This window comes from Eriocheir sinensis, chromosome 42, assembly GCF_024679095.1.
Source record: "Eriocheir sinensis breed Jianghai 21 chromosome 42, ASM2467909v1, whole genome shotgun sequence".
NCBI classification, from domain to species: domain Eukaryota; kingdom Metazoa; phylum Arthropoda; class Malacostraca; order Decapoda; family Varunidae; genus Eriocheir; species Eriocheir sinensis.
In genome coordinates this window covers 4,580,532-4,603,269 of record NC_066550.1, presented here as the reverse complement: position 1 = coordinate 4,603,269, position 22,738 = coordinate 4,580,532, and the positions used below count along the sequence as shown (strand labels likewise).

Below are 22,738 nucleotides of genomic sequence, written 5' to 3'. Positions count from 1 at the left end.
GAGCTTCCAACTTTCTCTATCCAGACACTCCCTCCTTGCCTGCTCAAAGTTTCTCAAAGATCTTTCCCTCCTATCCCTAACGTACTCTTGCACCCTATCCCTCCATTTCACTGGAGGTCATCCTCTAGCATTCCCTCCCTCTATCTCACTCACATACACCCTTCTGGTCATCTTACTCTCCTCCATTCACTCCATGTGGCCAAACCACTTTAAAGTCTGTCGCTTCACTTCTTCCACCACTCCACACTTCTTCCCTTCACCCCCGTGACACATTCCAAACGCTCGTACACACTTTCATTACTCATTCCATCCATTCTACTCACACCACAAGCACTCCTCAAATAACTCATTTCCATTGCCTGCACTCTAGACCTCTGACTTTCATTCCAGGCCCACGTTTCACTTGCATATGTGAGGGTTGGTACTATTATTGTATTTCTCAAATCCCTCTTTACCTCCATGCTCACACTTCTGCCATTCATGATTCGTCCCAAAGACCCTACTACCCTTCTTCCTTGCAATGCCCTTTCTCTTATCTTTCCCTCCGTACCACCATGCTTACACATAACTGATCCAAGGTACTTAAAACTCATTGACCTCCTCCATTTCTTCACCATTCAAAATTATTTTGCATTCTTTTTCACATTCAATTCCCACTCTATATGGGCATACAAAATCTACAACCTCACTTCTACTTCGCTCACAAACCATCACTTTACTTTTGTTGACATTTACTTTCAGCTTTCTCCTGTTACAGACACTATCAAAAACACTGACCAAATTTTGTAGGTCACTTTCATTTTTTGCAATGAGCACTGTGTCATCAGCAAACAGTATCGAACTCAGTACCCACTTCCCTCCCTCAGCGAACATTCTTAACCCAACTTCTCCAACTTTGCCCTTCATTTCTCTAATAACACCATCCATATAAATATTGAATAACCAATGTGACATGATGCACCCTTGTCTGAAGCCCACTTTTATCTCAAAATGTTCACTTGTTTCTCCAGTAATTTTGACACATGCAGATGCATCCTCATAGAAAGACTTTATTGCACTAAGCAGTTTTCCTCCCACACCATAAATCTTTAAAACATCCCACAATGCAATCCAATCGACTCTGTCATAAGCTTTTTCCAAATCCATGAAGGCAGCGTATAGTTTCTTTCCTTTTGCTATTATTTTTTCTACTACCATCCTGAAGGCAAATATCTGATCCACACATCCCCTTCCCTTCCTGAAGCCTCCTTGTTCTTCACTGATTTTCTCTTCTGTAAGTCTTTGCACCCTCTCTATTATGACTTTTCCATACACCTTTCCGGGTATACTCAGGAGACTTATATCTCTATAGCTCCCACATTCCCCTCTCCTGCCCTTCCCCTTGTAAACTGGGACAATGATGGCTTTCGTCCAGTCTGCTGGCACCCCCCCCCCCCTCCCATGCTACTTCACATATCTTGACCATCCATTAACAACTACATCTCCTCCACACTTCAACATATCTACTGTGATTCCATCAATTCCTGCTGCCTTTCCATTTTTTAATCTTTTTATTGCTTGATTTACTTCTTCATATGTTATACTTCTTTCTTTATATACTCCTCCTCTACCTCTACTCAAAACTGCTGCTGTTACAGCTGCTGGTCGTCCATCCTCAAAATTCATTAAGTTTCTGAAATATTCTCTCCATCTCTCTTTCACAGCTTCCCCGTCTTTCAACATCTTTCCATTCTCATCCATAACTTCATTTATTTTACTTGAGGAGATATTTTCTGCATTTCTTTCGTTTTTTACTTCTTTCCAATATGATTTCCTGTTCCCTTTATATTTTTCACTTAGTCTTTTTCCAAAGTCTTCATCAACTCTCTTCTTACTTTATTTAATTGCTTGTTTTAATTTCATTTTTCATTCTCTATATTTCTTCTTCCTTTCCCTTTTTCCTTGCTCAGCCACATTTCTTTCTTGAGTTTTCTTAAAAATTTCCCTTTTCTCTTTTACTATCCTCCTTATCTCTTCTGTCCACCATGAATTTCCTTTTCTTTTTCCATCTCTCACCACTTTCATCCCTAACACTTTTTTTGTTGTAGTTACCATTATTTCTTTAAATGTTCCAAAAAATTTTCAAAAGATGTATTATCTTTTACAGTTTCCCATTTTTCACTTAAGGCCTCTGCCATTTCACGGTTATACTCATCTTTTATTTCTTTTTCCTGTAACTTTTCTATCTTCAGTATTTCCTTTTTTACTTCAACTTTCTTTTCAAACACCCACTTCTCTTTCATCTTTAACTTTGCCAGCACTGCAAGATGGTCAGATCCATCGAACATTCCTCTTACTACCTTCGCATCACAAATTTCTTTTCTAAGCCTTTCATCTACTGCCACATAATCAATCAATCCTTTTTGCTCATTATCTTCTCCCCTTCTCCATGTGTATCGGTGGATATTCTTGTGCTGAAAGAAGGTGTTCGCTAGGAACATTCCTCTCTCTGCACAGACATCCACCAGGCACTCTCCATTTTCATTCTTCCCAGGTATCCCCCATTTTCCCACCACATCCATCACACATTCATCACCCACTTTAGCATTCATATCTCCCATCATAATAAGTTTCCTTTCTTTCTCAAAACTCTTCAAATATGCATTCACTTCCTCCCAAAAAGCTTCCCTTTCTCTCAGTTCTTTTTTACTTTTCACATTTACTGGTGCATAAATACACACCCATGCATACTTTACTTAACCTACTTTTCCTTTCACCCACACAATTCTTGATCCCTTCCAACCATAATCAGTCACACCATTCCACACTCTTTCAGACAATAGCACATCCTTCCTTACTCCTGCCTCTATACTTCTCATCTATCCCGGCACACCCTCCCACGTACCCTCTCTACCATCACTCACACCAGTTTCTCGAATATGTGTTTCACTCACTCCCAACACATGCACTACCATTTACAACATTTTCAATCATCACTCTCCTCTTTTCCTCACCACCTAAACCATTCACATTTAAAAACACCAATCTCATACATTCCTTTCTCTTCTGCCGCCCTCTGGCCATCGCTCCTGCCTCTAAAAACTCGATAAAAGTATTAGAGGCCATCAATGGGTGGCCAGTCCAATGTAGTGTTATGGAAACTTGCTCCTTGTCAAGGCTAAAAGGATTAAAACAAAGCAGCTGATGGTCACTGCCCCCCTCCTCGTTGGTTCTACCCCGCAGGGTATAGTAACGGTGAGCACCACGTGAAGGTGAGGATGGGGTAGGCTACCTTCCCAGACAGAGGGTAGCCGTATTGCTCCTTTCCCAATACCCTAAACAAGGGAGCTGTACGCATAGGCAGCAAAACGCACCTCGGATGAACCTCATTGGTTACGATACTGCCACTGCGCGAAGCTATGCTATGTGTGTTTTCATTATGTTTATGCTATGCTTGACTTTGAAGGCCTGTAGCTCAAAACAAGGTAAGTGGCTTGTTCGCCCCTTGAGCACTAGACACCTCATATACTCCCAGGTCTTTCTCTGTCTCTGTGGTGGATAGTGGAGTGTTTCCCATGTGGTATTGGTATGCTGGATATCCCCTACCAAGGTGCAGGACTTTACATTTTTCTTCATGAATTGTAGCAGCCATATTTTTATCCATTCCTGTAGCTTGGTGTTGTCTTCTTGTAGAAAATCCACAGTCAAGGGGTCAAACAACTAAAATTTACATTTATAATTACATATAACTACAGTGAAACCTCAGGCGTTGAACAACTAACTCTCTTCTCGAACAAATCCATTCCTAAACATATTTTCTGAAAAAAAAAGCACAGGTATCCAAACAGAATCTTGGTTCCTGAACAGGCAAGCCAGCACAAACCAAATTCTAAGAGCCACTGGCAGTGATGACCAAATGTTCTCGGAAGTAAAACAATTCGCTCCAAACTATGATAATCGGATCAGCTCTAGGGATGCAGACTTATGGTTCCAACTCACAAAAATCATCAACAATTAACAGCATGAAGTAAAAACGAATACCATTTTCTTTGAGTGAGAAATCAGCAAATACAATGTGTGTTGGAAATTTTTGTATGTAAAATTACCTTATGTCAAATCATGTCATTAGGGAGAAAAGATGCACTAGTTGAGGGCTAAAATTGACCCTTGGCTGAAAATTCTGAGCCTTCAGAATCTCTGAAGTATTGGACACAGGATTATCAGGCGGTGGCCGACCTGGTAGCGTACTGGGCCCACATTCACCGCGTGATGGACGACGCGGTTTCGAATCCCCACGCTACCACTCGGATTTTTCAGTCACCGCCGAGTGGCTTAAAACTACCCACATGCTGTCCTGAAGACCACCCATCAACCCGGACTCTAGTTCCGGGGGGCAGCATGAAACAATGCAAGATGGCGCCACTATAAACACTTTCGCCTGTAGAACGGCTGGGCGACCATCAGGCCCCACCTGGAAGAAGCCTTGGGCGACCATCAGGCCCCACCGGGAAGATGCCTACCAGCAATAGGCAACAACGTAAAAAATAAAATATATATATATATATATATATATATATATATATATATATATATATATATATATATATATATATATATATATATATATATATATATATATATATATATATATATATATATATATATATATATATATATATATATATATATATATATATATATATATATATATATATATATATATATATATATATATATATATATATATATATATATATATATATATATATATATATATATATATATATATATATATATATATATATATATATATATTGTTGCGGCCAGCTTTCCCACACCTTTTTGTCTGGGGTTCTTCAACAGACATGGGGTGGTCACCACGTGGCTCGCCCATGTGACACCTTTGTTCCTCAGAATTATCTACCTTCGCCGCCCAAGCATGAGTTCAGGCCTCACCTCCGGACTGGAGATTTCTGGTTTGGGAGCGAGGTATGGCAACCCGCCCGCCTCAGTTTCCCACGCAGCGACCCGGGGTCAATGTTGCCACCAGACTGATCTGATCATTTCTATTTCTCCTGTGCGTTATTAGGTGTTGAAATACCCATGTATAACTTCCTTTTATGTTTAGGTTAGCAAATGTGTTTATTGTACTTAGATTGTGTAGAATTGAATTGTCATGGGAGTCTGTTGTCCTGCACCGCTGGCGATGGCTGGCAACCCTCTTGCGGCGGGGCGGTAGAGACCCCCATATAAGCACTGACCCTCGGGACAGAAGTGTCTTTTCCCGTATCGTCGACAGTCGAGCGAGGTAGGCCCGGGCCTTCCTCCTCTCTACTTCCTTTGTGTGCCTTCAGAAGGCCATTCACGCCAACACCATGCATGTTTTTTTACTTTTCTTTTATGGAAGGAGGAAAGGCCGTTAGTGTTTTAAGTTTTTTTTTTTTTTTTTTTTTTTTTTTTTTCCAGCGGTAGTGATTTTACATCATCAAGCCGCAGAGGCGGCTTGCTTCGTAAAATTACGAGCATACTTCAACTGACACAAAGTAAGTCTCGTCTACTTGTTCAATTTTACGAAAAAATATGGAAAATGAGTTAAAGCCACTGAGAGATACATGTGGGCTAGGACAATTCACCCGTGGCTGATTTTGGAAAAATCTCTATTTAAAGGGTAAATTTAAAGGTCCCATGCACCCCCTGACTCACGTGGATGACAGCTGTTTTTTGTTTACAACAATAACTATGGTAAAATATCATTACTCCCGTAATTATTAATATTTCTGATGCATTTTTATCAGTAAGTCGCACATCTGGCTGTGATGCTAGACATGAGTGTAATGTGGAGCCGACGGCCTGCTCAGAACTTTCAGAGCGTCGTATGATGATAGATCCAGGAAGAACAAAGAAAACGCTCACAGACTCCAGCCAAACGATCAAAGAAAAAGCAGAAAATACGTCACTGAAGGGTATGAGGCTGGAAACATTTACTGATAAAACCTGGCTACAATGAGAAAAGCCGCGCCTTCTGAAACCCTTGTTCTTAGAACGATAACTTCTTTTTTTTTAACGTGTTAGTCTATAGCGCCAGTAAGCTTTCTTGAGGGGCCTGGTGGTCGGCCCAAGCCCGTCATGGCGCAGGCAAGTATTCATATTGGCACCATCTATTCTTGGCTCATGCTCTCCCCCGGAGCTCATTCTTGATTCACTTGGACAATTTCCTTAAGAGTCCGGGTTGATGGGTGATCTTCAGGACAGCATGTGGGTAGTCTTAGGCCACTTGGCGGTGACTAAAAAATCCCAAGTGGTAGCGGTGGATTCAAACCCACGTCGTCAAGAACGCAGTGAATGTGGGGCCCACACACTAACCACTCAGCCACCGCCTACCCAAACACAAACAATTTTTTTATTTTTTTTTTTACTTACATTGAAAGGGGGACCAGGTGTGATATCTAGAGCTAGAATGCATCAGGAATGTGCGTAGAAACATGTTTGCAAAGTTAGAATATGTAATTTTGGTGACTAGTAACATTAAATAATCTAAGCATTAGAAATAAAGAAGAAAATAAAAAAATATTGAAGGCCGTTTTCTCAAAGCAAAGTTTTTCTCACATTTTTCCTTATTTCTGTCCCAAATTAACTGATTTTAATGTTTTAAGTACCATTTTAAAGAGAACTGAATGCACAATGACAATAGAGACTTTTTTCATTCTTTTTATTTTTTTTACGAAAAATCTTGAACCATTTAAATGCGAGTGAAAAAAAAATCATGAAAAAGACTGAAAAATCTGGCTCTTTATTTTTGTTTGACCACTTGCACGTTTTATATTTATGTAAAAATTTATCCTAAATACGTGATGAACTGAATGGAATTGTACATATTTGCAATTGTAAAAAATCCTTTTTTTGTATACAGTACCCTCTCGAGTTTTGCACTCCTTTGTTCCGAAGGTGTAGCGCTAAACTCGAGGATCGCGAAACTCGGGGTATTGAAAACACTGAAAAAGCGCTATCTGTTCCGACCCGTGGATTTTTAAAAAAATTTTATGTGGGCTTTGGTACCAGAAGAATATCCATTTGGGCCTGATGGTCGGCCCCGAGCCCGTCATGGCACAGGCAACTGTTTATAGTGGTGCCATTATAATTGGCTCATGCTGCCCCACGGAGCTCACTTTTTTTTGTCCTTTACTCCCTTATTATCTCAAAATACGTACCTTGGAAAAAGAGAGAAAACAGGAAGAGAGAACAGATTGTTTTAAAGCCACAGATGAAGCCTTATGATTGGCTGAGCTCTAAAAACACGCTTGTGATTCGCTGGGAGTCCGATAACGTCATCGCTGGCACTCACCCGGTCAGCGGCCTCACTGCCTTGGGGCAGTGTCACACTGGCCGTTTTCCTCTAACTGTTGTGGCTACTGGCAATGCCCGTTCGCCCATCCGGGAGTGAGTTGTCGGTTGTCCGTTACCTGGTGTCACACTGGGCCTATCATATTTACATATAAATGCTTACAAAATGTGTTTTCAACTTGAAATTTAACTTTGAAAGAAAGAGAAGCCAATTCCTTCATAAAATGTGGAGACATTCACTCTCTGAGAGGCATGAGAAATGTGAGTGCTATGATACGTTTTCCCAGAACCACCAACGCCCAGGAGTACCAGTCCTCCCTCCCATCCTTCCTTCCTTCCTCTTTATTCATCTTCCTACCTCCTTCTCATCCACCCATCTCTAGATTTTGTTCCTCCATGGAGGGACCATGGGCCTTTGTCGGGTGACAGCCCATGAACAGGAAGCCGGCTCTGTCGGCGAGGATTGGCAAGTCTCTGCCCTTCTCATCCAATTTGTTTTTTCTTATCTTCCCTTCCTTAACATCTAAAGCGTTCAACAGATACAACAAGACAGTCTTAACTTTCCCTCGTTCCTCCCTTCCGTCCTTTGTTCCTGTCTGCATCTGCCCCTTATTTTTCTTTCCTATCTTCCTGTCTCAATCTCCTCATCTTCTTTTTCTTCCCCTTAAGTACGTTTGTAGATAACAAGACATCGGAAAGCAGCGTTACTTTGATGTAAGTGTGAAGCAGTCAATGAAATAAGTTCCCAGACCACCATTTAACACAGTTCACCTTAAAAATATAAACCTTTAATTCTAACACAAACACCTTAATCACTTAAAAATAAAAAGTGAACAAAAAGAAAATATGATCTCAGAAACATTATAAAATGTCAGTGTGTCTTATTATGATGGAAAAAGGAAGGAAATGGGAAGAGAGAACAGGTTGTTTTGAAGACTGCTGAAGGCGGATGCCTCACGAGTGGCTGACACTTCTGAAAAACACGCTGTGATTCACTGCGAGTCCAATGACGTCATCCACAGCTTACCCACCTGCTGTGACACCAGCTTGAGACCCCATTCCCATTGTTTTCCGCTTTGAGCACTCTCGTCTTGCAGCAGACAAAGGGAACCCGTGCTCACGTCTTTGACTCGTACAAACATGATGCTCGTAAACCAAGTCACTGCTCATAAACCAAGGCATTTTTAGTGATTTTCTTTTGCTCATAAATCAAAACGCTCGTAAACTAAGGCACTCGTTAACCGAGGTATTACTGTGTATCCAATATCTTCTGGTCTACAATGGGCCAATGTTTACTGATAACTGCTTCACTATATCAGCCCAGCATTCTCAGATATGTGGGCCTAAAATGGTCCAGTGATGGTCCAGCACACTCTCATACAATTAGGGATTGACTATGGCTCCCCTTCTCAGGCCTGCTAGAGGGGACAGAATTCGACCAGTTCATCCTGCAGCACAAATGGATAACTAAAATAAATTGGTCCAGTTCTAGCAGTGGGCTGTTTGGATATCGGTCCACTGCCATATAAAGTGAGTGGTGAAATTTACTTAATGTTGTAATATTAATGTTTGCAAAGTACATAGGATCTTTTTTGAGATTACGACTACTACTACTACAGGTAACTCTCGATATACGCGAGTATTGCGTCCTTGAAGAGGTCGCGTAAAACAAAAACAATGTAAATCAAACAAGAGGTAGGTTTCTGTCGAAAAATAAGTATTCACTTCATTTAGTGGAGAGAGAGAGAGAGAGAGAGAGAGAGAGAATATCCATATCACCGAGATATCCACTCAGGCACTCAGTCTCAGCCTCACTCGTGTGAAGAAGAAATGTGGGACACCATGAGCGACTGGCTAGTATTGGTACCGGTACCGAGCAGTCTGATACCAATACCATACCGTATAGCTGGTACCGTTAGTACCGGTACTGGTACCGGTACCTGCCCACCCCTATTGTTGAGTAGCGTGGCAGCGTGGGTACTGTATTGTTGTTCAAGTGGCGCACGGGAAAAACTGAGCTCAGCTGTGTGGCCGCGGCGCCGTGTGAGTCCAGTTGCATGAGACATCCGGTGGCCACTCCATAAAATATCGCGTATAAGTGGAAAAATCGTGTAAATTAAACATTTATTTGGATTTTGGACCCAGCGTTATTTTAAAAACGCGTAAACCAAACTCGCGTAAATCAAGAGTTACCTGTACTACTACTACTACTCCTACTACCGCTTTTCCAAGGGGCTAAATTATTCCTCAATAGAACACATGACAGTTTTAACCCATTGACTGCAGATTTCCTACAAGAAGACATCACAAAGCTAGAGGAACGGGTCAAAAAGTGGCTGCTACAATTCAATGAAGGAAAATGTAAACTCATGCACCTTGGAAGGGGCATCCAGCATACCACATGAGAAACACTCCACTGTCCACCACAGAGGCAGAGAAAGACCTGGGACTATATGTTACCAGGCTACCAGTGAAGGCCAAATTCATTCCAATTGCAGTGGATGGGTTAAGGGGATGACTTTCACACAAGATCAATACTTAAATAAGAATATTAATGGTAGTTAAGAGACATAAACTTACATAACAAATGGATAGTGAATACTGTACACAAAAGTATTTGTTAATACAGAACTTGAGTGAGTGTGTAATAGAGGACTTACTGGAAGCAGCAGTAGCCGCTGCAGGGAGAGTGGTGGTGACAGGTGCAGCAGCCCCCAAGTCAAAATCAAGCATTTGTTCCATGGTGCTGTAATGGACAAAAAAGTGTACTACAATTGTAATGGTATTCTTTCACAAGAAAATAGTTAACATGGGATAGTGGAATATATATATATATATATATATATATATATATATATATATATATATATATATATATATATATATATATATATATATATATATATATATATATGGGTTTCTTGCAGCTGAGTGAAGGGGGGAGAGAGAGAGAGAGAGAGAGAGAGAGAGAGAGAGAGAGAGAGAGAGAGAGAGAGAGAGAGAGAGAGAGAGAGAGAGAGAGAGAGAGAGAGAGAGAGAGAGAGAGAGAGAGAGAGAATTTAGATAGATTTACATAGAAAATCAGACCACACAGACCCCATGGTCCAAACTAGGTGGTCTGTCCTTAAACCTAAGTGATTCTACATTAATCAGATGGCTCCAAAACGTTGCATTTCTACTAAAGTTAATATTAAGTTCAAGGAAGTGACGGGCGAGCTTGTTTTAGAAGGAGTCAATCGTGTTACACTGGACCACTGACGGTGGGAGCTTATTCCATTCTCACACTACAACGTTGGTGAATAAAAATTTGGTGCAGTCTGAATTTACTTGTCTACATTTGAGTTTTACGCTTCCTTGTACGCAAAGTGTCACTGATCATAAACAATGTTGATCTGTCTACATTCGTGAAACCATTTAAGTATTTTAAAACATTCGATCAGTTTTCCTCGGAGGCAACGTTTCTCAAGAGAGAACATGTTAAGGGTGGAAAGCCTTTCTTCGTAAGATTTGTTGCGCAAGGAAGGGATCATTTTTGTTGCCCGACGCTTAACACCTAATTTAGCAATGTCCTTTACATGGTGGGGAGACCAAAACTGTATCTCATATTCCAAGTGGGGTCTGACTAAACTATTGTATAGTGGAAGTATTACATCTTTATTCTTGAATAAAAAGTTTCTTTTAATGAAGCCCAACATTCTGTTCGCTTTATTTGCTGCATTGATGCACTGCTGTAAGAATTTGAGGTTTGACGCGATTTTGACCCCCAAGTCCTTAACGCATTGAACGCTTTCGAGTTTAACGCCGCGCATTTCGTAATTGAACTTCTTATTCCTTGTTCCAACTTTAAGGACCTGGCACTTGTCTACGTTAAAGGGCATCTCCCATCTAACAGACCAAGCTGAAATTTTGTGCAAATCCTCTTGGAGGCTTTGCCTGTCTTCGTCTGTGTGAACCGAGTTACCAATCTTTGTGTCGTCTGCAAATTTACTAATGCGATTATTGAGTCCAACATCCACGTCGTTGATGTAGATAATGAAGAGCACTGGGCCAAGAACCAAGCCCTGAGGGACGCCACTAGTGACCGGCGCCCACTCTGAGTTAAATCCGTCAATCACCACTCTTTGTTGTCTGCTGCTCAACCAATTCGCGAGCCATTGGTTTACTTGACCGTCTATACCTATTTGCTTTAATTTGTAAAGTAATTTATGATGTGGGACTTTATCAAATGCTTTCTGGAAATCAAGATAGACTATGTCCAGTGATTTGGTTACATCATAAACTGTGAAGAGGTCGTTATAAAAGGTTAATAGGATTGATAGGCAGGATCTTTTGTTACGGAAGCCATGTTGTTAGTCCGCAATTAATGAGTGGCTTTCAAGGTAACTCACAATTTTGTCTCTAATTATGCTCTCAAGTAGCTTACCTACAACCGAAGTTAGACTAATGGGCCTGTAATTACCTGGTACTTTTTTGTCTCCTTTCTTAAAAATCGGAGTCACGTTAGCCTTTTTCCAATCTGAAGGGACGATGCCTTGTCGCAAGGTCATATTGAATACAGTAGTGAGGGAGGAGAGTATTTCGCTCTTTGTTTCTTTGAGCAGAGAAGGATATACTTTGTCAGGTCCAGGACTTTTATTTGTTTAAAGTGATTGGAGGGCTTTAAGGACTTCATCGGTTGTTATTTCAAAGTTAGGCAGTGCATGCTCGGGATTTACATTAGTACTGGTGTTGGTGGTAGTGGTGGGAGGACTGTTAGTAATAAACTCCGAGGAAAAGTAATTGTTTAATAGGTTTGCGACGTGTTGGCTGTCAGTCACTAGTGCACCATCGCTGTTTGTTAAGGGTCCAATTCCACTTCTGATCGCCTTTCTGTTGTTTATGTAACTGAAGAAGGATTTCAGATTATTTTTACAGTTGGCTGCAATAGTTTCTTCATATCTACGCTTTACCTGACATACTAATCTTTTTACTCATCGCCTGGCATCATGGTAAAGTCTAATGTTTTCGGTCGTGCTTTGCTCTTTCTTTAGCCTGTAAAACAATTTTCTCTCCTTAACTGAGTGTCTAATTTCGCTGTTAAACCAAGGTGGGCTTTTATTAGTGTTACTTCGCTTCTCACGCAAAGGAACAAATGTGTTCTGCTGAGTGAGTAAATGATTTTAAAAGCTTAGCCAGGCGTCCTCTACATTACCGTCATCTGATAGTTGCATTTCTATTAGTTTTCGTCGGATTTCTACGAAGTTGGCTCTTTTGAAATTGGGAGAGAGAGAGAGAGAGAGAGAGAGAGAGAGAGAGAGAGAGAGAGAGAGATGGTGAAACAAGGATACTCATTGTATTGCTCTATCTCATACAATCTGCTTGCATTAACAAAATTGCAGGTGTTGTGGCTGTGAACATAGTATACCATTGCTAAAAGTTGATAATCTGCTTTCTTTAAATTTTTGTTGGAGAACGAAGAATATTATAATGGAATTAATATACCAATAACCTTATCTCAATATTAGAGGCTTGCCATCAAAATTTCACATTTTTAGTAGTCATAGTTAGTGAGCACATCTGTACCTCGTGATGTCATGCCCTGAGCCATTTTGGGGCCAAGACTCACTGTCCTTCCTCGTCCTAGACCGAGCAAGCAAGCTCATTCTCATGGGAGACTCTGCCACTTTCAGGTGAGGAAAGAGCTGTTCTCAGTGTTCACCTCACTTTGGTCATAACAATATATCTGAGATTCTTACGAGAGATCCCACCACTTTCAGTTGCTGAAGGCAAGCCTGACTGGTGGAAGGCTGTGAGCTGCCCAGACCAAGTCCAGCACGCAGCCCCAAGGGCAAGAATGAAATGACAAAAGAGGTCTGAAAAAAGAAGTGGAGGCTAAGAGATGTAGGATGGGAGAATTTCCAGGTAGATCTGAGTGAAAGAAACTGGGAGTTTGATGGTGTGCAGGATGTGGATGCACTGAATGAGAGGCTTGTAGAGAATGTAAGAAAAACTGCAGTCCGCAACATTGGGTATGTCAAAATGAATGGTAGAAAGCGTGTGAGCAAACCGTGGTGGAATGCAAGTGTTAGGGAAGCAAGGAAGGAGCAGAAGAGGTTGAATAGATTGTGTCAGCAGCTGAAGAGAAAGAGGCATGATAGCGAGGAAGCTGAGGGTGCGTATCAGAATGCATGGGAAGGATATGTTAGGCATCAGCGACTGACGAAACAAACGATTATGAGTGCGAAGGTTGACTGCGAAAGAGGTGTGATTCAGAGCCTGAGAGAGAAGGGGCTTGAGGGTGGCCATGAATGGTATAGATTCCTAAGAGGTGAGAGGATGAGTGACAGTGATGATGTAGAAAGACTGAAGGTGGATGGTGTAATAATTACAGATGAAGAGAAAATGAGGGAGGAAGTCAAGGAGTTTTGGGAGAAAATAGGAGGAGTGGGTGAAGAAATGAACGTGAGAGAAGCGGGTGTGACCATGGAGAGGAAAGATGTAACTGAGCTGAATGAAAGGATCAGTAGGGAGGAAGCTGAGAGGTGTATTAAGAGACAGAAAGATGGAAAAGCAGCAGGACCAGATGATATCCCGTACGAGCTTTATAAGAATGGTGGTGAGAGTGTTATTGACAGAATGACTGACTTTTAACCAGGTGTGGGAGGAAGAGAGAGTAAGGTGACTTTGATACATAAGGGTGGACACAAGAGTAGGCAGGAGCTTAAGAATTACAGACCAATCTCCCTTGTAAACACAATAGGGAAAGTTTTTTGTGCAGTGCTGAATGAAAGGTTGTGTAAATGGATTGAGAGATATAGGGTACTAGGTGAGGAACAGAATGGTTTCCGGGTTGACAGGAGAGCTGAAGATAATATGTTTGTGGTGAATGAACTGATTGAAAGGAAAAAGAGAGCAGGAGAAAAGTTGTACTTAGGTTTTCTAGACATAGAGAAAGCTTACGACAGGGTTAATAGGAGTATGTTGTGTAGAGTGCTGGAGCAGACTGGATTGAGTGATAAGTTTGTGAACATAATTAGGAGTATGTATGCAGGCACAAGAGTTAAATACAGGTTAGGGAACCTAGAGACAGACTGGGTGAAGAGCAAGAGAGGAGTGAGGCAGGGTTGCATTCTGTCACCAACATTATTTAGCCTGTATACAGAGAAGCAAGCAGTTAGGATGAGAAGAATGAATGCAGGAGTGAAAGTTGGAGAGGACAAGTTGTGTGTGTTGTTGTATGCGGACGATGTTGTGATTTTGAGTGACTCTGCTGGAGACTTACAAAGAATGTTAGATGTGGTAGGGGGCTATAGAAGAGATTTTGGTGTTAGATTTAGTAGTGAGAAGAGCAAGATTATGATAGTCAATAGGTCAGAGGATGAGAGAAACAACTTGGAGACTGGAAGGGAATGAGTTGGAACAGATGGAAGAATACAAGTATCTAGGGGTGTGGATGGAGGTAAATGGATGCCATAGGGCCAAGAATGTAAAGATAAGTATGACAAACTAGTGGGTAGACCGTTTGGGGAGTGCAGCGAGGATGAGAGCGAGCAAGTATGATGTCATCCGTGAGGTTTGGAAGAGTGTGGCTGTCCCGAGCATCATGTATGGAATGGATGTGATGACATGGAATGACAGTGAGATAGAAAAATTGGAAGTGGGGCAGAATAGGGTAGCAAGAATGGCACTGAATGCACCAAGGTTTGTAGCAATAGAGGCTCTTAGGGGTGATATGGGATGGAGCCCGTTTTGGGAAAGACTAGTAAAGGCAACCTTGAGATATAAAGTGAGGCTGGAACAAATGGAGGATGCAAGATTAACACGAAAAGTGTGAATCTTGAGAGATAGCAAATGGGTGAATAAATGTGGGCGAATGATAAACAGGAATGTTGCGCTAAGTAGGTGGGTATACCGACCCTTTTGAAGATAGGCAAAATGTGTTTGAATGGAGAATAACAAACAGAAATGGAGAGGGGTTTGAGTGGGATGTTAGAAAGTGGAAGAATGTGATAGATATGGCAGTAAAAGATGAGGGATTGAGCAAGTGGAAGAATGAGATGGAAAGAAAGGAAACTCTCGACTGGTACAGGGAGAAAGAGGCCCCAGTGTGAGGTGCGGTACAAGGGAGGCCTGGGAGGTGATCTTCTTTTCCATACATACATAGCATACCAATACTACATGGGAAACACTCCACTATCCACCACAAAGGCAGAGAAAAACCTGGGACTATATGTTACCAGGCTACCAGTGAAGGCAAAATCCATGCCAATCGCAGCAGACAGGTTAAGGAAAACAATGTTTACCCTATGGCTACTGCTTCCTTCCTTCCTTTAGCTCATTTATCATGCCGATCAAATCATTACTCTTTCTGTAAGGATCAATATCTTATAAGGGGCTGTTCAAGACATACAAAACACCTATGGGGGGCGGGGGTGCGGTGACACATCACGAGTGTGACATGTTTTTTCAGAGATAAGGAAATCAAGTAAATAATAAGAGAACATTTTCATTTCAAATAAATCTTGAATTCTTAATATTGTGACAATATTATAAAGATAAACATACAAAATAATTTGCTGGTGCAGTGCAGCAGACCATCAGATAGGAACTTAAGAAATTGGCATTAAATGGAATTCACGCTTAATGGAGGTGTTGTTTCAATGGGTTTTATCAATCTGGAACTGGTGGGACTTTTTTGTGTAGAATTTCTTAGTAGCAAAATACAAATACATAAACATATGGCTATGGTGCTGCTCCTGCAAGCAGACCATACAAGTAGCTGAGAGGAAAAGTGAGTCAGTGTTTAGATGCTCCAGTGAAGGCACTAACGCTGCAGGGTGAAGGTGATGAAACAAGGCTGTTCCAGAGTTTACCAGTGACTGACTAATTATTGCACCAAAGATTAAGACATCATAGGGGAGCTGTAGTAGAGCTGTATAAATATAAATTTCTACAGCTCTGAAAAACAGTCTTGTGGAGAGGGTAAGGTGAGGGCAGTGACTGTAAACTTGTAAACAAAGTAGGAGGTGCACTATGCCCGACAGGAAGGCTTAGTTTGGGTGAAAAGTTATTATGAGTTGCATCTGATGCACACAAATTTAAAGAATCGTTCAATTTCAAAATTTCATTCAACTGTGTGTCTACACAGTCGAAATATACATTCAACAACAATGGGCGGCAATGCTGGAGAAGGATCACATCCTTCTTAGTACTCATTGGAGGATCCTCCAGGACCATTAGGGTTCTCCAGAGTGCTGACTACTTTATGGCCGACCACAGACTTGTTGCTGCAAAACTGAGGATACGCATCAGGTACAAAAACCTTTCAAGATGCAACCCTCCAGGATTCCATTTTGAGAAACTGAGGGACCAGGCGTGTGTTCAGGAGTATGCAGTGGCAGTCTCAAATCGGTTTAAAGTGCTTGGTACTTTGGAGGACCATGGAGAGTTGTGAGATACTTTTAACCTGTTAGCAGTGACAGGCCAAATTTGCGGTGTTACCATGTACCAGCGATGGGCCAAATATTTCCCATGATATAAACCCCCAAAAATAGATGATGCACAAACTGATCACAAATGCGTTGATATATATTATGAAATGGTTTGTGCGAGTAATGATTTTTCTCATTTTTCTCGCTCAGAGGGGCCTTTAACCTTTGTGCGTCGGGTGACGGGAATTCCCGCTCGGGCAGAGAGCGTCGGGTGGCGGGAGTTCCCGCCCTCTGCTGTCCTGCCAAGATTTGTACTCCTGTGATGTAATTATTGTGTCCAGTGGTTGATGGCAGTCCCTGTCCTATGTTTCACACCAAATCCCAGAGCACTACAGACCACTATGATGGAGAAACATGTGTCATGACCCAGGTATTTATTTTCTCTTTTCCTATTCTCCAACATGACCTCTGTGTGTATGGAAACACACAAGAAATTAATCAAGACAAGGAGAGGGTATTCGCCGGCTGCCTGGGATTGAACCCGCGACCAGCGTGACGGAAGAGCCACTCCTTACCAAGTCGACCAAAGAGGTACCCCACTGGCTAAGTGGGTCATGGGAGGCTAGAAAAGCATAATTTAATTCATGACTCACAGCATGGGTTCACAAAGGGTAGGTCTTGCCTTACTAACCTGTTGTCCTTCTACACTAAAGTGATCGAGGCGGTTGACAGAGATGAAAACTATGACATATTATATCTAGATTTCAGTAAAGTGTTCGACAAAGTCCCTCATCACCGGCTATTACTAAAATTACAGGCTCACGGCGTGGATGGGAAAGTTTTGAACTGGATCAGGGCGTGGCTTAGTGGTAGGAAGCAGAGAGTGCAAATCAATGGTAGGAAATCTGAATGGGGCAGTGTTACGAGTGGAGTCCCACAGGGGTCGGTGCTGGGTCCTCTGCTTTTTATCATTTACATCAATGACTTGGACACAGGAATTAGTAGCGATGTCAGTAAGTTCGCAGATGATACCAAGATCTGTAGAGTAATCCAATCAGACAGCGATGCTACCGTTCTCCAGGATGAGCTTGACAGACTATATGATTGGGCGAGGAAGTGGCAGATGGAATTCAATGTCGGGAAGTGTAGCATTTTGAGTGTAGGTAGGAATAACCCCTTACACAATTACTCCTTAAATGACACTCCTCTAAGCAGGTCTGGGCGTGAGAGAGACTTAGGAGTCCTAGTGAGCGCTGACCTCTGTCCTAGGGCTCAATGCATTCAGGCTAAAAATCGGGCAAACAGAGTACTAGGTTTCATCTCAAGGAGCGTGAGCAATAGGAGCGCTGAAGTCATCCTCAAACTTTACTTAGAACTAGTTAGACCTCATCTCGATTATGCAGTTCAGTTCTGGTCCCCCTACTATAGAATGGATATCAAGATGTTAGAATCTGTACAGAGGAGGATGACAAAGATGATTCAAGGGGTGAGAAACTTGCCTTATGAAGACAGGCTGAAGCAGTTAAATCTACACTCTCTAGAAAGGCGAAGGGTGCGAGGAGACTTGATCGAAGTTTATAAATGGATGAAGGGATTTCATAAAGGGGATGTCAATAAAATTTTGAGAGTGAAAGAGCCAGGTAGGACGCGTGGAAATGATTTTAAGTTAGACAAATTCAGATTCAACAAAGACATAGGAATTGGTTCACCAATAGAGTGGTGGACGAATGGAACAGGCTTGGGAGCCATGTTGTGGGTGCCAATACCATAGATACATTCAAGAAGAGGTTAGATAAAGCCATGGATGGTGAGGTAAGGTGGGGTTGAGTGTACAGGAGCTGCCTTGTATAGGCCAACCGGCCTCTTGCAGACTCCTTACGTTCTTATGTTCTTATATTTCCAAGACCACAAGCGAACAAAAAAGAACAAATCCAGGCAAATTAACACTTTTAATGCTGTGTATTCCCACAGCGCGCATGCGTGGTGGACAGCAGAATGACTAATTTCAGCGGGAAAATATTTCTCGCAACACCAGCCAGTGTAGTGGATCTTCTTCTTCTTCTTTTGACCTGTAATGTTTTGTATCGCTTCTTAGGTCCTCCTTCTCCATACTTTTATACTTCACAACATGCACTTAGGGCCGCTTTCACAGTCATTTTGTTTGTGCTGATCGTTACCAATGGCGGCGATCGCCGCTCTAGTATTTCCACGTGAAACTGACCGATGGGTAGTGATGCGATGTGATGGTGTCGGAGGTATTGCCTTTACAACGGCACCTCGTGGCGGCTGCGGGGTTAGCCTCGCCCCGCACCTTACCACACACTCTCAACACCTGTCGCTTTCTCTGCAGCCGCCACTACCCCACAGGCCAATTTCACGTGGAAAACTATAGCGTCGATCGCCGCCATTGGTAACGATCAAAACAAACAGTGACTGTGAAAGCGGCCCTTATTTACTTCACAGTGCACACTTATACACTTCACCCTGATCTTAGGTGTTTTTCTGTTCTTTTCTTTCCCTGATTTTGGTTTTCTATGCCCTTTTGCTATTTTCCACTGTTACTTTTCACCGTTGCTGCCATGCATTACAGGTCAAAAGAAGAAGAAGAAGAAGAAAATATCACTGGAAGATCTACAATTTTCATAGACTCGAGAAAAATCTTTTTTGGACTGTGGTTCCCCAGCACGGGGTGTTCTCTTATCTTGTTAATCAAGTAGTAAGCAAAGCAGCTCTGCCAGTCCATTTTACGAGTCTCTTGGTGGGCCATCTTCCACTGCTCCTCACTCCTCAGCCACTGCCGTCGTCTGTTTGTTTGCATACAGCCGTGAAGTACCCACGCTCGTACCCACAACCGTTTTCCATTCATACGGACAACCAACAACTCGCTCCCGGTTGGGCATATGGGCAACCACGGTTGCCCATACCCCCAATAGTTGGACACCGCCTTTTAAGGCAGCACGCATGACGCCGACAGTAGGTAGACGTGACCCGAACATGTCAAAGGTGCGCGAAACTCGTGACGGTAATGCGCGAAAGTCGTGATGGTAAGAATTTAGGACTAAGCACTAAACTCAAGGATCGCGAAACTCGGATAGCGCGAAACTCGAGAGGGTACTGTAGTCATCTTCCACACCCTCATCACCCACATACACCTTCATCCTCCACACTCTCATCACCCACACCTTCATCCTCCACACCCTCATCACCCACACCTTCATCACCCACACCTCCATCGTCTGCGTTCACTGCATCACACCCTTCACCACCTCGACATAAAAGGGCATGAGGACGTGTCCTTGGGGCTCAGTGTGATATCAGGGGTGGCCGACGTGGTGTTGGTGCCCATCGTTGTGTTCATGACGCTCGTGGTATCCAACCACGGCAGCCCCGTCATGATAAGGAGTTACTTTTATGTAAGCTACAAACATGCGTAATATGTAGCCTAGTTAGTGTATATATTCCATAATTGTGTTCATGAACGCTTTTTTTGTGTGTGCATATAATGGCAAAAAACACATTCAGTTTCGTAAGGAGTTATTTTTATGAGCATCAAACATGCGTAATATGTAGCCTAATATGAATAATCGCGTTGGCAGGAGAGGAAGCATGCTGCGTGGTGGCGCAGGGCTTTTTTCCTAGTTAAGGTCATTTGCATTTAGACAACCCTCGACATCCTCAGTGAGATCTCTGATCTTACCTTATCCCTCCTCAAAAGGACTCTAGTCCTTCGTGACAAAGTCTTGTATCCCTCTGAGTCCCCATCCACCCTGGCAGCACGACTCCTTTATATTCTCCAGTGTCTCCCTCGAGGCAATGCCACTCCTAGACTTTGGGTGTTCTCCAATGCACTCCTCAGCAGCTTTGAAAGTTTCACATTTAATCCGGTAGCTGCGGGGATCATGTTTCTTAACCCATAGACGTCGGGATAGAGGACTATTGTCATCCTCACAGTGCGCGGGCGGTGTAGATAAATTTAGGAAAAATAGATGTTTTTCATTAATGCCCTGAGTGGCAATTTCAAATGAAAACATAATAATTTATACCGTTTTCTCACCACCAATCCTTCCTCTCCATGATGAAATAAATTGGAAGTGTCTAGGTTGCAGCACAGCAGAGATATGATGTTGGGAAGAGGTGCTATTTTTGGCCAAGCCGAGCGCACGTGTTCATGCTGGTGCTGTTGACCTGGACCTGGGTCTCCTGCCCCGCGCCGCCACACAGCATGCTTCCTCTCCTACCAACGCGATTATTCATATTAGGCTACATATTACGCATGTTTGATGCTCATAAAAATAACTCCTTACGAAACTGAATGTGTTTTTTGCCATTATATGCACACACAAAAAAATTTCATGAACACAATTATGGAATATATACACTCACTAGGCTGGAAAGGGGAAGTTGAGCCAATGGAATTTACTTGGATCTCCAGAAAGCATTTGACAAGGTGCCACACAAGAGACTTCTGTGGAAGTGGAGTGCATTGGAGGACTGAAAGGGGGACTTTTGAGGTGAATGAAGGACTTTTTAGAAAACAGGGAAATAAGGACGGTCATCAGGGATGTGAGGTCCTTGTGGGGGAAAGTGATTAATGGAGTCCCACAGGGGTCGGTGCGGACTCCAGTCATGTTTGTAATTTATATTAATGACATGACAGAGGGATTGAACAGTTATGTGAGTTTGTTTGCTGGTGATGCCAAGTTACTGAAGAAGATTGAAAGTGACGAGGACTGTCAGGCACTGCAACAGGACCTGGACAGGATATGGGAATGGAGTTGTAGATGGGAAATGAAATTCAACATCAGAAAGTGCAGTGTGTTAGAATTCAGAAAAAGCAAGAAGAAAATTTCAGGTAACTATACACTGGGAAATGAGAGCATTAACCCTTTCATTGCTAAACGCTCGCAGCGAGTGGTAGACGCATTTGCTGGTGGTGCTAAACGCTCGCTGCGAGCTCCAGCCGCACTCAAATCTCCCGGGTATGAGAGTGTTCCAACACTATTTCTCACAACACAGAATTGCCAATTGAGTGTGTTCTTCACTAAATTTGGTGGAAAATCATATCAGCCCAGCACGGCAAATCTAGGGACAAGTAACTGGTGGATGTTCTTGCCCAATATAGCGGCATTTTAGCATAGCTTCACCTATCACCTGACTGATTCTTTGACCAAATAGTTGTAAATACTGCAGTTGGCAATACTCCCTTGCCAGAGTCTCAAGGAGAGATGTCCGCAGTTCCCTCAACATGGCTGATCATCGCGCATGCACTGACGTAAGTGTTAACATTCAACACTCCCTGAACGTGCACATACGTTCGCAGGAGAGGCATACATAACTGACTCTTATAGATTTGTGCCACCTCTTCCCAATGGTGTTTTTGTTTTTTGAGATACAGAGGTTAAAAGAGACCCCCCATTGGGCTGCCTGACTGCGCCTGAGGGGATACTCGTGTCCTGCACCATGCGCAATAAAAGGGTTAACCCTTTCATGGCTAAACACTCGCAGCGAGCATTAAGTGTATTTGCTGGTGGTGCTAAACGCTCGCTGCAAGCTCCAGCTGCACTCAAATCTCCCGCGTATGAGTGTGTTCCAACAATATTTCTGACAACACAGAATTGCCAATTGAGTAGGTTCTTCACTAAATTTGGTGGAAAATCATATGTCAGCCCAGCGCAGAAAATCTATGGACGAGCAACTGGTGGATGTTGTTGTCCAATATAGCGTCATTTTTGCAGAGCTTCACCTATCACCTGACTGATATTTTGGCCAAATAGTTGTAAATTTTGCAGTTGGCAATACTGCCCTGCCAGCACCCCATCATCAAGAGATCTACAGTAGTTGCCTTACGGCTGACCATTGCGCACGTATAAATGTACGTCTTCACAGGCAACACCCCCTGAACGTGCCTGTACTTTCGCAGGAGAGACTTACATTACCAAATCATATAGATCTTGGCCTCCTCTTTCCAATGGTGTTTTTGTTTTTTAGCTGTGATGAACAGTTTTTGA

The 22,738-nt window shown here is 42.5% G+C and overlaps 1 protein-coding gene across 4 annotated transcripts in view; it reads right to left on the bottom strand.

Moving 5' to 3' along the window:
* Positions 1 to 22,738, bottom strand: part of LOC127009841 (uncharacterized) — a 138,329-nt gene that overhangs the window by 74,905 nt on the left and 40,686 nt on the right. For all 4 annotated transcript variants that reach the window (XM_050883206.1, XM_050883205.1, XM_050883207.1 and 1 more), the window contains one exon: positions 9,981 to 10,066. In XM_050883206.1, the coding sequence (XP_050739163.1) occupies positions 9,981 to 10,066 (86 nt within the window). The remainder of the gene's footprint in view (positions 1 to 9,980; positions 10,067 to 22,738) is intronic.